The sequence below is a fragment of the Poecilia formosa genome, unplaced genomic scaffold, assembly GCF_000485575.1.
Source record: "Poecilia formosa unplaced genomic scaffold, Poecilia_formosa-5.1.2 Scaffold419, whole genome shotgun sequence".
NCBI classification, from domain to species: domain Eukaryota; kingdom Metazoa; phylum Chordata; class Actinopteri; order Cyprinodontiformes; family Poeciliidae; genus Poecilia; species Poecilia formosa.
This window is the reverse complement of record NW_006800358.1, coordinates 464,964-482,402: the sequence shown is the minus strand read 5'-3', so window position 1 is coordinate 482,402 and position 17,439 is coordinate 464,964. Positions and strand designations below refer to the sequence as shown.

General features: G+C 38.1%; 1 protein-coding gene across 1 annotated transcript in view; it reads right to left on the bottom strand.

Annotated features, from left to right (window-relative positions):
* fndc7b (fibronectin type III domain containing 7b) overlaps positions 1 to 17,439 on the bottom strand; it is a 57,530-nt gene that overhangs the window by 25,682 nt on the left and 14,409 nt on the right. The window contains exons 17-31 of the mRNA XM_007576904.2: positions 16,115 to 16,372; positions 14,676 to 14,939; positions 13,618 to 13,878; positions 13,261 to 13,521; positions 11,836 to 12,102; positions 10,637 to 10,900; positions 9,360 to 9,617; positions 7,280 to 7,543; positions 6,371 to 6,631; positions 5,353 to 5,613; positions 4,038 to 4,301; positions 2,715 to 2,975; positions 2,361 to 2,621; positions 1,003 to 1,263; positions 80 to 349 (exon numbers count right to left, since the gene is read on the bottom strand). Of these exons, the coding sequence (XP_007576966.1) occupies positions 80 to 349; positions 1,003 to 1,263; positions 2,361 to 2,621; positions 2,715 to 2,975; positions 4,038 to 4,301; positions 5,353 to 5,613; positions 6,371 to 6,631; positions 7,280 to 7,543; positions 9,360 to 9,617; positions 10,637 to 10,900; positions 11,836 to 12,102; positions 13,261 to 13,521; positions 13,618 to 13,878; positions 14,676 to 14,939; positions 16,115 to 16,372 (3,936 nt within the window). The remainder of the gene's footprint in view (positions 1 to 79; positions 350 to 1,002; positions 1,264 to 2,360; positions 2,622 to 2,714; positions 2,976 to 4,037; positions 4,302 to 5,352; positions 5,614 to 6,370; positions 6,632 to 7,279; positions 7,544 to 9,359; positions 9,618 to 10,636; positions 10,901 to 11,835; positions 12,103 to 13,260; positions 13,522 to 13,617; positions 13,879 to 14,675; positions 14,940 to 16,114; positions 16,373 to 17,439) is intronic.

Below are 17,439 nucleotides of genomic sequence, written 5' to 3'. Positions count from 1 at the left end.
ATTCAAAGTTCAACGTTACTTGCTGTCTGTCTCAGTTCTAATCCTGTAACATTAAGTTTCTTTGTCTTTTCCTGTTGACCTGTTTCTGTGGTGACGGCGTTGCTGGCGGCGCTGATGCACTCTTCGTTCTGGGCCTTCAAGGTGAAGGTGAGGTTCTGGCTGCAGGCTAGCGTCGGCAGAGCGCACATCCCGTCCGACGTGGCGTTGCACTCAAACGTCTGGATGGCGCCCTGGCTGTTTGTTGTGACGATGACGTATCCTTCGGCGCCGTCAGACTCGTCGAACATCACCCAGGCTGAGTTTGTCAGGCAGTCGATCTCCACATCCGACAGCTGAGGCACGCAGGGAACTGAAAGAAACGAGAAGCAGGATCAGAAAATTAGTCAAACTAAGAGTAGCTCTAGTTCAACATAGTTTTACTCAAGTAAGAGTAAAAAAAACTCAAGTGCTGTCCTGAGTAATTGATCACGTTATCAATCATTTAATATTTAAAAATTACCCCATCAGCTGGACCAAGATATAAAGTTAAGTGGAAATTTTGGAGAAAAAAATAATGATAACAAAATCAGACCAAAGAAACACTTTTCCTAATCAATTTCTTTCAATATAAAACTTCTGAATCTTTATCAACAGGTGCCATCCAAACATGAAAAGAAAAAAAGGAAAACAGACGTTACTCCTGGGGTTCCCCAGGGTTCAGTGATTGGACCAGTTTCTTTTCACTCTGCATTTATTTCTCTTTATCTTAAAATAAAAGAAAATAAATAAAAAATGAAGGAATTCATTTAAATTAATCATGGCATTCCCCAGGGTTCAATGCTTGGACTGATTCTTTTTCACAATTTCTGCTTTTACTAGATAATATTTTATTCTGTTGAAATGCAGATTACACTTAAAAGGTTTGTCTTACTAATTAAGATGATTTTAGCAACTTAAAACTGGCTTTTCCTATTTTTTAGGTAAGTCAGAGTTTAATAGAAAGTAAAACATGTTTCTCTGGACCTGTGGATATCAGCGCGGTGGCGCTGTCCTGGCCCACACACGCATCCCTGGACGGCGTGATGGAGACGTTGTATTCGGTCCCACACTGCAGGGTGTGAATGTTACAGCCGCTGTTTGTGCCACTGCAGTTATGAGCGCGACCTTCCTCATCAACCGCAGAGACGGTGTAGACGACTCCAGAGACGCTGCTGTTCCAGGTGACGGAGACAACGCCGCTGCTGCAGTCCACACGAGGATGGAAGGACGACGGTGGGCAGGGAGCTGGGTGGAGGAAGTAAAGAAAATCATGACTAACTGAGAAAATAGTAAAGAGTATTAGTTATTTCAAGAAAACCTTTGGGAAAAGTCATAAAATGTACTGAAAAAGCAAAACAGGAGCCTTTTTTTAAGAAGCAGAAAATTTCTTATAAAAGTTCTGAGCATGGGTGTTGCTAAATGGGGGGCAAACTGGGGCCGATGCCCCTTACTTTCACACTTTTACTTCAACAATAAATCAAAAATTAACAGAAATATCCTTTATTGTCCCATAATAGAGAAATTATGGAGAGACAGTAAATAACAGGAATTAGACTCACAAACATAGAATATAAAATATAAACAGAATAAAAGATAAAAATATTGGACAATAAGGGCAAAATGTCAACATAGCAATTTTTTTTTTATTTTATAAAATATTCTTTATATTTCTTTTTTATCTTCTGCTATGCAAGCTATTACTATACTGTCATGCTAAAATAAATCATTGCCACTGATTATGTGACGACCCTGTCAGATGAGCCATTGTGCAGCAGTCACTCTGATTGGTTAAACATTTTGTGATTAAACTGTTGGTTATACGTTTTTAAAATAAACATTTATAAACCGTCTCCTTATGTAATTTTCCACTGAGTGAAATTAAGAGACGTGGCTCCTATAATGAGATCAGATCCACCAAATGTTTACTAATTGCTGCTGGCTAGTCTGAAGGAGCTGAGTGGGGGAGTTGTGAAACTTGGAAGCTGCAGCTGAGAGGCGGAGCTGTGAATCGAAGGCGTGGCTCGGTCCACACAGGCGTTTTTCACAGCTGAATGGTTGCCATGGAGACTGAAGGATTTCTCAAACATGCACAAAAGAATCAAGGCAACTTTCCAGGCTTATTTTTGATAAGGGGATTAAGAAAGTCTTTTTTTTTTTTTCCCTTTTTTGGCTAAAGAATTAAATTTTGCATAACAATGCCCCTTCAATTTGGTTTTGTATAAAAAAAAATTGCTGCATTGTTTGGTTTTGATTGTTATAATTAGAACTGTAGCCAGTGAATCTGTCGACTTGTGTTGTGTTATATTTTGATCTCATTCTGTTCCTTTCTGTAGCTGGCCCACCTGTTTTGACTTGCTTTGCAGGGCTGTGGGAGCTGTTGCAGGCCTCATCCTGGGCCGTCACCGTCACATCGTACGTCGTCCCACACTCCATATTTTGCACCAGGCAGTAATTCTTTCCCGTGGTGCAGATGTTGACGTGACCCTCGCCGCTCGCTACGGAAGCCTGGAAGCGTATAAAGTAGCCTGTGGATTCCCAGGTCACGTTGAGGAGTCCAGACGGACAGTCGAGATGTGTCTGAATGTTCTCTGGAACGCATGGAGCTACAGAGGAGGCACAAAGAGTTATCTGAAGGCCCAATCACCCAGCAGGTTTAGCAGTTTTTTGCAGAAAACAGGGTAATTATTCATATTCACCAGTGCGAATCGTTTTTATTTCACTCTTGGCTCCAAAGCAGGTTGAATCGATACCGACGACATAAACGTCGTACTTCTGTCCACAGAGCAGTTCAGGTATTTGGCAGGTGCTGCTGCTTGTGTTGCATGACCACTGGCGACCATTTTCATTTTCAGCCACGGCCATGTAGGACGTGGAACCCTGCGAGTCTTGCCACGACACCGAGATGTTGTTGGATGTACAGGAAGAGCTGACCACGAGGTTGGTGGGAGGACACGGAGCTGGTGGAGGGAAAGGGATCGTTTTTATACACCATCACAGCACAGCAGGTGCCACAGGGAAAGCATAGTTTTGTAAAAAAACAAATTAATTTTTAAATTAAATGACACTCTAAAGAGGAACTTTTATGCAAAATTCCCTTTTTTGCACATTTTTGTACTTCCACTTGGGTTTCTACTGCTTCAAAAACAGCAAAAATGCTTAAAGAAAACCATCCAATTGTTTTTTAGCAATAAGTTCAGTTTGTTGGTTTCTGGAAAATGTAAAAACCTCTGGAATGTAAGATGACAAAGGTCACCTAGCAACCCCGGCCGAGTTCCACCTGTTACCTAGCAACCCAGTTAGAGCTGTGTCACGTTTGGGCAGCTGGTTGTACTGCTGTATGCGCTGTACAATGATTGCTGGGGAAGACAAGCGTTTTGTTGTTGACTTAACATTCATAAACCACTTGCTGCATTCTTGTTAGTTGTGCAGCAGTACTTCTGTTTTTCAAAGATTTACAGTTGTATAATTGCTGACCTGCTGGCAGCCATTTTCAGGTGTGAGTGTAAACACTGAGTTGGGGGGTGTGGCCAGCAGCAGCTTAATTGCAGCAGCTTTTTTTCCAATCCAAGGGTTGGAAAAAAAACCCCACCTGTATTTAGGGCTGGAACGATTAATCAGATCAATCCCGATTATTGAAATAATCCTCAACCAACTTAGTGATCGATTAATTGGTAACTGGAGTATACAGAGTCAAAATGCCATTTACTGGAAAAACAAAATATTCAGAGCAGAAACTAAGTCAAAGCTGTAAAAAAAACATATACATACTGTACATTTGCATTTAAAACAAATTTGTTTGTAAATATGTTTTATCCAAAACTAATGGGATAGTTTTAGCTTCACCTGGTTCAAATTCTTAGGCAATAAAAAGTTTATTTCCTTATTTATTTGTATATTTCAATGAATTTCTTGTATTGTATAAAAAAGGCTTAAATGGCTAGATAAAAAATCCGTAGAGTGTGCCAGCTTTTTATCCGATTAATCGTCAGAATAACTCACTGCTAAAGTTCCAGGCCTACCTGTGTTTATTGTGTTCCAGTACTGGGACGGACTGGGGCAGGTCTGCCCCTGGCCGCTGACGCCGACCCTGTAGCTCTCGCCGCAGCGCAGAGACGTGATGTTGCAGGACGAGCCGTTGGTTGAGCAGCTTTTCTCTTCCGCCATGTTAAAAGGATCGGCCGAGGCGTCGTAGTGGAGGATGCCGTTGCCAGGAGTCCAAGACACAGAGACTGCATTGGTGTTGCAGTCCAGCGACGTGTGCAAGGCGCTGTGGGGACACGGACCTAAACAAAGGAGGATGCAAAAGAAAATGTTTTACGTTGGTTTTACCAAATGATAAATCAAAGAACATCAGCTGGTTTATATAGAGAAGGAAAACATTGTCTTTCCAAACATGACTGTATGGTCTGAATTAACTGCACTTTTTAAAAATGTAAAAATTGTGACATGAAGCATAAAATAAATGTGTAAAAATCCATAACAGCTGATGCAGAACGCTGCTGCCAGTGTTCTGACTAAAACCAGGAAGATGGAGCACATAGCATAGCACCATAGCAGCATTCAGCTTCTATGCACCACAAATCTGGAACAAACCTCTGGAAAACTGCAAAACAGCTGAAACACTCAGTTCCTTTAAATCAGGGCTAAAAACCAGGTGCAACGATTTTTCTGCGCCAATTTCTTTCATTTTGGGAGATCGGTGGTGGGGTGATATTTACATGTGAAGCCGATCTTATCTAGAAATCAGCCTCTGTCCTCTTCTGCTCTGCTGTTAGAGAGGTTTGACTGGCAGACCGGCCCACCAGGTCATCTCTGTATGTTTGCAGTTAACAAATGTTGCCAACTCAGCGAGTTTCTTGCTACATTTATCAACATTTCAGACAAAAAAATGGCATTGGCCAAAATCAGAATTGGCAGGTCTGGCTTCTTAAAGATCGGTGAAAAATCTGCGATCGGTGCATCCACTCTACAAACCCAGCTGCTTAGAGTCGCATTCCAATCATAACAAATGAAACAATGGCCGACATATTTGGTGTGTAACAGTGGCAACATTTACTGGTCTTCTCAATGGTTCACTGTGTGTACTTTTATGATGTAAAGCAGCCTGACCTGCCTTGTTGCTGACATGAGCTACACAAATAAACTTGATTGATTGATTGAATGATTGATTAGGACTCTACATTTTAGACTAAAGCCCAGCATGTATATCTAATTGTAGGCAGGACTTCATAACAATTGGATTCTTCCTACTCCTGTTTGAACTGAATATGAAAGCTTTGCTTTTCATGTTTGAGGTTGATTTTGTCATTTTTTATGAACTCGTGTCCGTCTTACGTGAGCTGAGGGTGATGGCTTCACTCGGCGCACTGACGCAGGTGTCATGCTGAGCCACCACTGTGACGTTGTAGTCCTGCCCACACTCCAGGTTGACGAAGTTGCAGTTGATGTTCTCGCTCTTGCACTGGGCTTCATGGCCGAGGCTTCCCCAGGCGTAGACGACGTACGAAGTGGCGCCCAGCGCCTCGTCCCACGTCACGGCCGTGATGCCGCTGTCGCAGTCCACGCTTGCTTTGACGTGGGTGGGGATGCAGGGAGCTTTTAAGAGAACAGAGATTCATTTGAAATTGTTCAAGGACAATTGTAGTCTCTAAGGATTGGTTTGAAATAAAGTCAATGCACGGACAGTTAAAGAGTTAAAATGTTTTAAATGTCTAAAATAAAGGCCTTGAAATGACCTCAATTCATTAAAGAAATTGTAAGTTTTGTCACTATAAGTAATAAATCAACTGCATGATCATTTTAAAAGAGCTCAATAATTTCTATCTGCATGATGCATTTGTCTTTTTTTATTTCTTTTTTCAAGTTATCATCGTACGACTTGAAAATGGTCTCAAAACAACAAAATTATTGATTATCTCAATAACTTCTGGGACAATTTATCATTCAGCAAAATTTGTTACTGGGATAATCTCATTTACTCTTTGTTAGTTTGTTCTTTTGGGACTTTTATACCAGGAAAATGTTTGAGTCTAGCTAGCATTAGCAACTAGTTAGCATTAGCTGCTGGAATCACGTGAAACTTACTGAAGTAGTTCAAAACAAATAAAAATATTTAAGAATTGGAACCAGCCAATCAGTGTTTGCTCTTTAAAAACGTCCGCTTTAAGAAACCCTTCTCAACATATTTCTATGCTTTGTTGTGATATAGGTCTTAAATTTTAATCATAATGGTCTTAAAAGTCTTAAATTTGACTTGATGAAACCTGTAGAAACTCTGTTATTGCACATTTGTCGTAGTTAACACAAATTATGACCAACTGTTTCTCAGTTTGTTGAGCTGCTTAGCTCTTACCGGTGCTGAGCTCCTTAGCAGCAGCGGGTTCGCTGCTGCAGGAGTTGGTGTAGCCGACGACGTCGATGGCATATTTATTCCCACACTGCAGCTGGTGGAAGGTGCAGTTGGAGCTGCTAGAGTTGCAGAAGCTGGTCTGTCCTCTGCTGTCCACGGCGGTCACCACCTGACGCTGATCTGGACCCGTGTTCTCCCAGGCGACCATCGCCACGGCGGTGCTGCAGTCCAGGTTCACTGAGACGTTGTCTGGTTTGCAGGGAGCTGGAGCAAAAGATCAAGAAAACGTTAATAAAAGAGATGTTATGACAGATATATGCCAGGTTCCACAGGCAGATTATTTCACTTATAACACAGGAAAAATGCCAGAAGTGAAACTGGTGCTAGAGAAACTGGTGCCATTTTTAAAATCTAATTTAAGGAATTACTGACTTAAAATAAGCTCCTGTGGTTTTCTGTAAAGTTACATGTAAGTTAGTTTAGTCTTATTTCATGTGTACTAAGATATTTGCTCTAGAAATTAGACCAAAAAGACTTGGTAATATTTTGTGTTTTACTGTGTAATTAATTATATAAATTCATGACCTCAACACAGAACCACTCACATCTGGAGATATATTTAAAAATCTACAAATGATCAAGCTTATACTTAAGGTACGCTACTATTGCATTTTTGGAAATAAAATGGTTACGTTGTCGTTTAAAAAAGGAAGTATTTCAAAAAGGATTAAGACATTAAATGAAAATTTGCAGAATGTTCCTTTTGTCTACCCAATTAATCATTAATCATCTAAATAATCAATTACTAAAATAATCAGTAGCTGTAGCCCTCTGCTAGATTATCCATGTGATTGGATAAGTCCCTTATGTTTTAGCAGAAGGTGGAGCTGAATCTGCTTTGGTTTTCTTTACCTGAGTAAATCTGGTAGTCTGAGCCATCGATGGTCCCGCAGTCGATGGAGGCCGTGGTGACGGCGATGCTGTACAGGACGCCGCATTTCAGGCTCTGGATGGTGCACTGAGTGCTGGCGGAGTCGCAACTCGCACGCGTGTTGTCGCTGCCGATGGCGATGGCCGTGTACATGTCAACGTCACCGAGGGTTCCTCTCCACTGCACCGAGAAGGAGTTGGCCGTGCAGTCGAGCTCTGCTTCCACCTGGTCAGGCAGACACGGAGCTGATGGAGGAAGAGGCTGGTTATCAACCAATCAATCAATCAATCAATCAATCAATCAATCAATCAATGAGCAGAGGAGGGCAGAGTTCCCAAAAACTATACTCAAGGTAGCAATATTTCAACTTGTTTTTACTCTAGTAAAAAGTGTCCATCCAAGAAATTACTCAAATAAGAGTAAAAAAGTATTTGGTAAAAAAAATCTACTCAAGTACTGAGTAACTGATCAAATTATCAATCATTTCATATTTACATCATCAGACGACCAAAATATGAAGTTAAGTGGAAATTTAGGTGCCTTAATTATCAAAATGACAATAATTCATATAAGTAACAAAATAAATAAAATCAGGCAAAATAAAATTTATCCAAATCAGTTTCTTTCAATAAAAACTGATGAAACTTTAACAGAAACTGCAGGTGTGTGTCTGTCTGGTGGATTTTGGTTAAAATGTGTTTGCTTTTCATTCAGTGGGTAGAAAATCCAGAAATTTCACTGAAGAGAAAAAATACTTAATAATACTTACATAATAAAATTACTGAAGTAGAAGTAAAAAGTACAGCGCAGTAAAAATACTCCAAAAAGTGAATTTAAGTAAATGTAACTGAGTTAATGTAACTAGTTACTACCCAACTGTGCTTATAAATTAATTTATCTAATTATTCTGAGACGAGCAGATTGGGGATGCAATGTGTAAATTAATGAGTAAAAATAATGTTGATTGTTCTTAAAAAACTGAGTTTTCAATTGCATCAAGATGGAAACTGGGCTTCATTTTTCATAAGCCGAGTTTAAAACCAAACACTTTTTTGCATCAGCTGTGTAAAACACTTAGTATATAAACATAATTGTTAATTCTCACAATATTACACTTACATATTTATATAACATAACAAAACAGGAACATGTTAGGTTGTTGAATGAAAAATTAAAAGATGAAAAGATTAATTTATGTGAATCCCTCTTGAACAGAGATGCTCATAAAAATTACTGTCAGGTCAGAGATGTTCAGACTTTATCACCTTCATAGCACATCAGCAATTTTTAGAGAAGTTAACGCTGCTCGCCTGAATTAAGGTAAAACGTCAGCAGCTTGACAAGTGATTATATTTTAAAACCGAACTGGATAAAGTTTTTCCTGAAGTCCTTATATCTCGCCGCCATCTTTAATTCTTGTATCAACGGATCCGATTAAGGATGAGCAATGGCGCCCTCTGCTGGTCGACCGCCAAACTACCACACTGAAAGGGCTAAATAAATTCGCATAATTAAACTTAAGACATATTTGTAAAATACAACAAAACAGGAATGCATCAGGTTGCTGAATAAGACATAAAATATGAAATAATTGAAATATGTTAAACACTAAATCCCCAATTAACAGAGATTGAAATTACTGTCAGTGAGGAATGCAGACTTTATCACCTTGGAACATTAGTTATTTTTGGTTGAAAAATGAGAGCTATTAAAAATAGAGTCGCTTGATTTTGTTCAACGGTTTGTCGATTGTTTATTTCTAAACAGAACCAGATAAAGTGCATTTTCTTGCTAAACCGGGTTCCGTCTGAGTGGCTTCTCTTTCCTGCCGTTCCTACATAGCGCCGCCATCTTGTATGTCTGTATCAACAGCTCTGCTTAAGGATGACCAGCGGCGCCCTCTACTGGATGGAGGCCAAACTACAACACTAAAAGACTACTCGGATGCTATTAGATAATCGATTATAACTAATATTAATCTAATGAAGCATTAATCTACAATTAATCGTAAATCTGTCAGAGCAGATTAAAAAACACAAACAAACACAGGTTTTCACTTACCTGAGTCAAAGGTCAAAGCAGTTGATTGGCTGCTGTTGCAGGTTACAGTGGAGGCGACCACAACGGCGGAGTACTGGTGTCCACAGTCCACCTTTACGGAGCAGCTGGTTGTGTTGGTAGAGCAGGAAACCACGTGACCGTGCGTACCGGTGTAGGTGGCGGTGTAGGAAACGGCGTATCTGCTGGGAGCCCAGCTCAGAGTCGCCAGATTGGTGCTGCATTCAGTTTCTACAGTCAGGTTGGTGGGAGGGCAAGGAGCTGAAAACAAGAATAATAAAAAAAAACTGCACTGAAAAGGGGATAAAACTTTAATTTGACAACTATAGATCATGAAATTTGATTGGAAGTCTAGCACAAGAAGAATATATATTCAGCCTTAAATGAAAATAGAAAATAATATAAAATTCCAGTAATATTGTAGTTATATTTAAATATTATTTCCAATTATACTGCAAAGAAAATGCAGTCTTACCAAGTATTTCTGGTCTAGTCTCCATTCCAAACAACTTAGTGCACTTGAAATAAGAATAAAACTAACTTATAAGTAACTTTTTAGCAAGATATATTCGCTTGATTTAAGTCACCAAGTGTTTAATATTGATGGACATTTTCTAGTTACAGTGGCGGATTATTTCACTTCTTTTTTTTTTGGAGGAGGTACCCATAAGGGCAGAACTTCGACTCGGCAAGAAATTTAATGTTTTTGATTGTTGATCCAATGTTGTGTTCTTGTGCTTAATGATATAAAGCATTCTGAAATGCCTTGCTGCTGAAATGTGCTATACAAATAAAATTTTATTGATTAATGAGAAATGTCTTGTTATAAGTGAGATAATCTGCCAGTGGAATTACCTTTTTTTTAATCAATTTTAAAGTACTATTTACTTAAAATAAGCTCCTATATCTTGAAGAAAAGTTCTTTTTACATCTTATTTCAAGTGCACTAAGACATTCCAACTAGAAACTAGACCAAAAATGCTTTTCTGTTTTTGCAGTGTACATTTAAACATTCTCCCTTAAGCTGTCAACCGCATGGAGTGCGATTGACAGCGCTAAGACCCGCCTCCTGGCTCTGACTGGTTGAGAAAAGAGATACATTTTTTAAGGAATATTTTTTATCATAAAAGTTACAAACTGCAGCTTTAAGAAAGTTTGTAGTGTCTAGAGCTAATTTGCTAATCTCAGGTCAACACAAGCCACCTGTAAAATGGTGTTTGTCCTTCCATCATGAAAATCTTTTATTTAATCAAAAGTATTTGACTGCAGCTGGTATGTACCCGTTTCAGCTTCGATTTGCTCGCTGAAGATGCTGCTGCACTCAGAGTTCACTGCGGCGACCTTGAACCTGTACATCTCGCCGCAGCGCAGCCCGCTGATCACGCGGAACGGCTGAGACGACGAGTAGTTGGCGGCCGACCCGCCGTCTTTCTGGGCGTGGATGAAGTACTGAGCTCCGGTTTCCGGACTCAGGGCCCAGCTAACGGTGATGTCACTGCTGCTGCAGGTTGTCACAGCCGCCACAGCGCTGGGCGGGCAGATCACTGTAAACAAGACGGAAAAATATATGTTATTCTATTTGTTGTGTAGTAAAAGTTCACATAAAGTAATATTTAATTTCAAATTCATTGAACCACAGAATTCATAAAAAAATGCAGAACATCATCTCATTTCTATTTAGAAAGAAAATAATCAATTATTTCTATTGCTATTTAGAAATACAAAACTAATTTGCACCTATAAACATGTAATTTAAAGCATTTACTTATCGCTATGAGCAAAAAGTATATGGAGGACAGAGCATGTAAAATTGGCGTTAAAATTAGAATAAATACTTCATAAAGTAATTAATGTGTCAAATGTTGCATCAAAAAATAAAAACAAGCAGAACTTTCACAAGTTAAGTGATAATGCAGTACAGTATAAATTAATATTTATCATTTTCAACAGTATAAGTTTAATATTATAACTATTATTTAATTTTCCAATTTATTCATAATCTTACCATTTCTATAGTTTCCTTTTCTTATTTAATTACTTAAATTTTCTACTTATTTGATAAAAGTTTATTCACAATTTAATTTTTCTAATTTTTTGCACATTTTGAATTCATTTGTTTTTTAGCATAATATTTTTTTATTATTCATAAATTATATTCTCCAGCTACAATATTGTGTCTCTGTCTATTTTCAAATGTCCTTTTTTTTATAAGTAAACATATTTTCCTCACTCTTTTCTTTGTTTAACTCTGCACTATTTTTATTTTTTGCATTTTGCCTTCTAACAGGTTTGCGTAGCTTTCAAAATAAATATTTTACCTGAAATTATTTATTTTTCAAAAAAACAAAAATAAAACAATGTAGTACTGTTTAATTCGGTGAACAGAGATTGTCCGATGTGAAATGGGTTTTTTTTAATGTGAAAGGAACCAAAACGGTTGACTTATTGCTAAACACCGACCACAGTTTGTGTGTCTGACCTGTTTTGAACATGAGCGGGTCACTGGGTTCGCTCCGGCAGCCTCGCTCTATGGTTGCCACGGTGATGGCGACCGTCTCGCCGCAGTGCAGGTCCGTGAGCGAACAGTTGGTTCCGTCGGTGGAGCAGCTGTGGACGTGTCGGTCCAGGACGGAGGGCACGGTCGTGACGTAATACTTCTCGGCTCGCAGCGCAGCGTCCCAGGTCACGTGACCCACGTTGCCATCGCACTGCAAAGACGCTCGGATGTTTGTAGGAGGACAGGAGCCTGCGGGAGAGGTTTTAAGAAATATTACTTTGCTATGCTGCAAAAACACAAAATCTGACGACGTAGTTTGTCTATTTTCTACTGCAAATATCTTATTGCACTTCAAATAAGACTAAACCAATTTACAAGTAACTTTTCAGAAAGATACAGGAACTTGATTGGAAAACAAATCTGGAACAAACTTCCAGAAAACTGCAAAACAGCTGAAACACTGAGTTCCTTTAAATCAAGGCTCACCTGTTTAGAGTTGCTTTTGAACCATAAAAAATGAAACATTTATCAACATATTTCATACGTGTTGATGATTTTGATGATGGAACTCGATGTGATGTTTGTTCCTGGTTTCTAAGTTGTTCTTATGACTTTTGTTTTTATGATGTGAAGCAATGTGAACTGCCTTGTTGCTGAAATGTGTTAAACAAATAAAATTCATGAATTCATTGAATGAAAAACTACTAGTTCCACTGGCAGATTATTTCACTTACAACTTGTAATTTTTCATCAATATCAATCAATTGTTTACTGAAAACAAGCTTTTATTTCTTGCTGAAAAGTTACTTGTAAGTTAGTTTTGTCTTACTTTGAGTGTAATAAGACATTTAGAGTAGAACTGAAACAAAGTTACTTTGTAAGATTTAGTGTTTTGGCAGTGCATTTTTATTATCAAGAATGTGTTTCACATGTTACTACACTGCAAAAACACAAACTCTTACCAAGTATTTTGGCCTATTTTCTAGTGCAAATATCTTGGCACACTTGAAATAAGACAAAATTAAGTTAGAAGTAACTTTTTAGCAAGATACAGATACTGGTTTCAGGTCAATAATTCCTTAATATTGAAAAAATACTAGTTCCATTGGGAGATTATTTTACTTATAACAAGACATTTTTCCAATGTTATAAGTGATAAATATTCACTTATAACAAAACTGCCAGTGGAACTAGTAGTTTTTAATCGATATTTACTTTAAAATAGTTTTTATTTTTTGCTAAAAAGTTACTTGTAAGTTAGTTTTGTCCCATTGCAAAGTGCAAAAAAATATTTGCACTAGAAACTAAAAAGTACTTGGTAAGATGTTGTGCTTTGGCAGAAGAAAGAACATTCCCCACATCCTCTAGGGGGCGCTGTGAAGTTACAGTTTGACATTTATGTCTCACCTGTATTATAGGTGTACACCTGCGTGTCTTGGCCTTTGCACTGGTTAGAGGAGGGGCTGACGATGATCAGGTAGGTTTGAGAGCAATGCATGTTGGGTAATAAGCAGGTGGAGGTGTTTGTGGTGCAGCGCTTCAGGTCGCCGTCTCGTCCAGTGGCCGTCACGCTGTACAGCACCGCTCCGTCGCTGGGCTGCCACCTCACCTCCGCCGTGTTGTTCTCACACAACAGGGACGCGTTGAGGTTGGTGGGAGCGCAGGGAGCTGACAGGAAGTGACACCAAACGGGGCTTTATTTACAGTACAGATCTACAGTTGCAGCCCTAAAGTAATCGCTGGCTGCAGACCAACGTGACTCACCGGTCTGTATGTGAGTGACTCCAGGAATGCTGCTGTTGCAGCTGCTAGCCATTGATATGACTTCTACTTGGTAGTTGCGGCTGCATCGCAGCGGCGGCAGAGAGCAGTCGGTGTCCTGGCTGGCAGCGCAGGAGACGGAGTGGTCGCCCGCGTGGGCGCGAACGTAGTAGCTGTCCCGGCCCAGAGCCTCGTCCCAGCTCACCAGAGCAATCCCAGATCCGCAGTAGTACTGGTACTCCACGTTGCCCGGGGTGCAGGGCGCTGATGGAGAGAAAGCAGCTCCAATTTAATGGAAACTATGGAGACAACTTGGTCTCAAAAAGATTCAAAAAGCATACAACAAGATTTGTAAGTGTACAACATAATTCAGAAATGCATGAACGTGTACTTCAACACTGAAATAAGAATAAAGTTTCTCATATTGACACGCTTCAAACTGTATGTGTAGTAATACTTTACAAATACAAATCTGCAAAGGCGTGTTTCTGAATCACCAGCTGCAGACGGACCGGTTCACACGGTCAGCTGGCCTGTGCTTCAGCTTTCAAGATTTTCTTAGGTGATGCGTTTAAGGCAGAAGAAAAGCTTGAATTTCTGAACCTTAACCTACGGAGGACGATTAGGGAAAAATGAAGAATTCTGACTTTTATCTGAATTTACACCTTTTTCCTCTGAATTCCTACTTTTGATCTCAAATATTAAAGTCAGAATTTTATGAAAAAATTTTAAAATTCTGAGATAAAGATGTTAAATTCTGAGAAAATTCAAAATGCTGATAAAGTCAAAATTCAGAGAAAAAAAAGTCAAAATTCTGAGAGAAAAGTTAAATGTCTGCAAGAAAAGTCTAATTTCTCAGAAACTGTCATAATTATGTGATAAAAGTCAAAAATCAGAGATAAAAGGCAATTTTGAGGAAAAGAATTACCATTTTATCCGTCTTGTTACAGAAGTGTGCTACACAAATAAACTTTACTGATAGATACAAATCTTGTGCACATTATGACTCTTGAGCCTAATTTAGCTCCATATAAGTTAATGTATTTTTGTGTTGCTCAAACCTGTGATAATCTGGAAAGCAGAGCTGGGTTTGCTGGTGCACTGGACTCCGATGGCGACAGCCTGGACAGTGTAGGTGTGTCCACACAGGAGGTTACCCAGAATGCAGCTGCTGTTGGTGGAAGAGCTGCAGGTCAGCGAGTGACCCCGGTCGGACGTAGCATTGACCGCTACGCTAACGGCGTCCTTATCCTCAACCCACGAAACCAAAGTGTGGTTAGTGACGCAGTAATGAGAGTAATTCTTGATCACTGGAGTGCAGGGAGCTGCATGGAAAGAAAACACAGAATATGAGTCGTGTTATTTAGAGCGACGTCTTAACGACGTAAATGTTTAAATTAAATGCTAGAAAGTTTATAAATGTGTGTTTTAGTTGGTAATCAGGCAGAGTCTGAGACACTTTCTCTCCCTTTGACATTCAATTTTACCCTTTTTCTTTAAGTTTCTTAAATTTGCACTATTTTTTTATATTAAGGCAATTTATGTATAAGTATGTAACTTAACATATATGATATTTCATGTTTGAAATCTAAGCTAGGTGCTAAAACTGACCAAGTCAAAGTGATTCAATCAAATGTTTGGGTGAATTTGATGAGTTTTTGTCTCATTTTAAACTATTTTTAATGCAATGGAGCACAACCACTGTGAATTAGGTAGTTAAATTAATTTCTAAATAAATATTGAAATGTGAATCAATTATTTGTACATTCAATCATTTTTAGATTTAGATTAAAATAATACTGGTGGCTTTATTTATTTGGTAAATATATAAAATATCTATATTTTAACAAACAATTTTATTGTAACAACATATAATACATAACCATGCAAATTATTCCTATTTTTATTAACTGCAGAGTATTTTCTACTACTTTTAATTGGTAAAAATATTCAGTTTGTATTTTGATTATCTTTTTTAAACACCAATAACCGTTTATATATTAAGACAGGGCTTTTAATTTACATTATAATAAATATGTTTCACATTAATTAATTTAAAGTTTGGTTTAAAATTGTAAGGTAAAATTCCAAGAACTTAAATTTACAATGTTCAGTGAAAAAAGAAAACTCTAAATATTATCAGATAATTTTGGTCCAGTTTAGTGTGTAAATATCTTAGCAGACTTGAAATAAGACAAAACTGATTCATAAGTAACTTTTCAGTAAGATGTAAGAACTTATTTTAAGCAAATAATTCTTTAACACTGTTGGAAAAAGGTCCAGTTATTTAATTTATAACATGGCAAAACTTTATTTTTATAATGGAGTAAGAAAATTTTCATGAATATTAAGGACACATTTACTTAAAACAAGCTAATGTAGCTTGCTGAAAAGCTACTTGTAAGTTAGTTTTGTCTTATTTTATGTGCACTAAGATATTTAAACTAGAAACTGGACCAAACTGACTTGGTGAGACTTTGTGTTTTTACAGTGTTCTCACCTGTTACTATGCTGGTTTTGGCCAGAATGGAGCTGTTGCACTTGGCGTCCCCGGCCAGCACGGTGACGGTGTAATTCTCTCCACACTGCAGCTCCCTCAGCTCACACGAGGTTCCGGTCGAGTTGCAGGAGTCCACAAGTCCGCCGGCCTGAGCGACGACCGTGTAAAGGTTCGCTCCGGCGCTGGCGCTCCACGTCACCGTCGCCACCTCAGAGAGGCAGTTCAGAGACGCGGCGACGTTTGCAGGGTCACATGGAGCTGGAGACGCATGCAAGCAAACAAAGATATGGTGAATAAAATTAAAACCAGGTTTCCACCTGAATAATCATCCTTTTTTTTCAGTTCAAGTGGCATGAATTGTTTTCCAAGTCAACTGCATTGCATAGAAACATTAAAAAAGGAAAAGAGGTTAACAAAGTAACTATGTTACAAAATGTTTCTTTAAAAACATTTTACATAAATCAGTGTAGTCACCATTTTGTAAAGTTTATAAATTCATAAGTTATTTTTGTTATATATGAGTTTGTCAGTTAAAATTAAATATATTTCATTTGTATGGATGGAAGTCCATTTCTGGAAAAAATAAAATAAACATAGAAATACGTCTCTTATAATTATGACTAAGCTATCTCATAAGTATGAGGTTATTATTTATAAGTATGAGATAATAATCTCATACTTATCATGCAGCTTAGTCATAATTATGAAAGAAATGTAAGTGTATTTCCATACAAATGAAACACATTTCATTTGTATGGAAGTACATTCCATACAAATGGAAATGTATGAAATTCAAATACATTTATATTTCATCTACAAATGAAGTACAAATGTATTTTATTTGTATGGAAGCCCATTTCAGCCACTCTGATGAACAAAAATAAACTTGTCTCATACTTATGAAATAGCTTAATTATGAGACAAGTTTATTTTTTTTCCCATCAGAGTGGCGGAAATGGGCTTCCATACAAATGAAATACAAATGTATTTAATTTGTATAACTTATGACTAAGTTATATGGTAAGTTTGAGATGATAACAATCTCATACTTATCATATAGCTTAGTCATAATTATGAGAGAAGTCTATTTTTTGTCATCAAAATGGCAGAAATGGTCTTCCATACATTTGTAATATTGTGGATATAAAAACATTTGGGAAGAAAATATAACTGAATGCAATTGAGCTACAGTTCTCGTAGTTGATGTGGAAGAAAATAAATGATGACTGATGGAGCAGGAGGTAATTATCATCAATTACCATGGAAAATATTACAAAATATAGAAAAATGATACATATAATAGTAACTGCCCGGTACTAAATGTA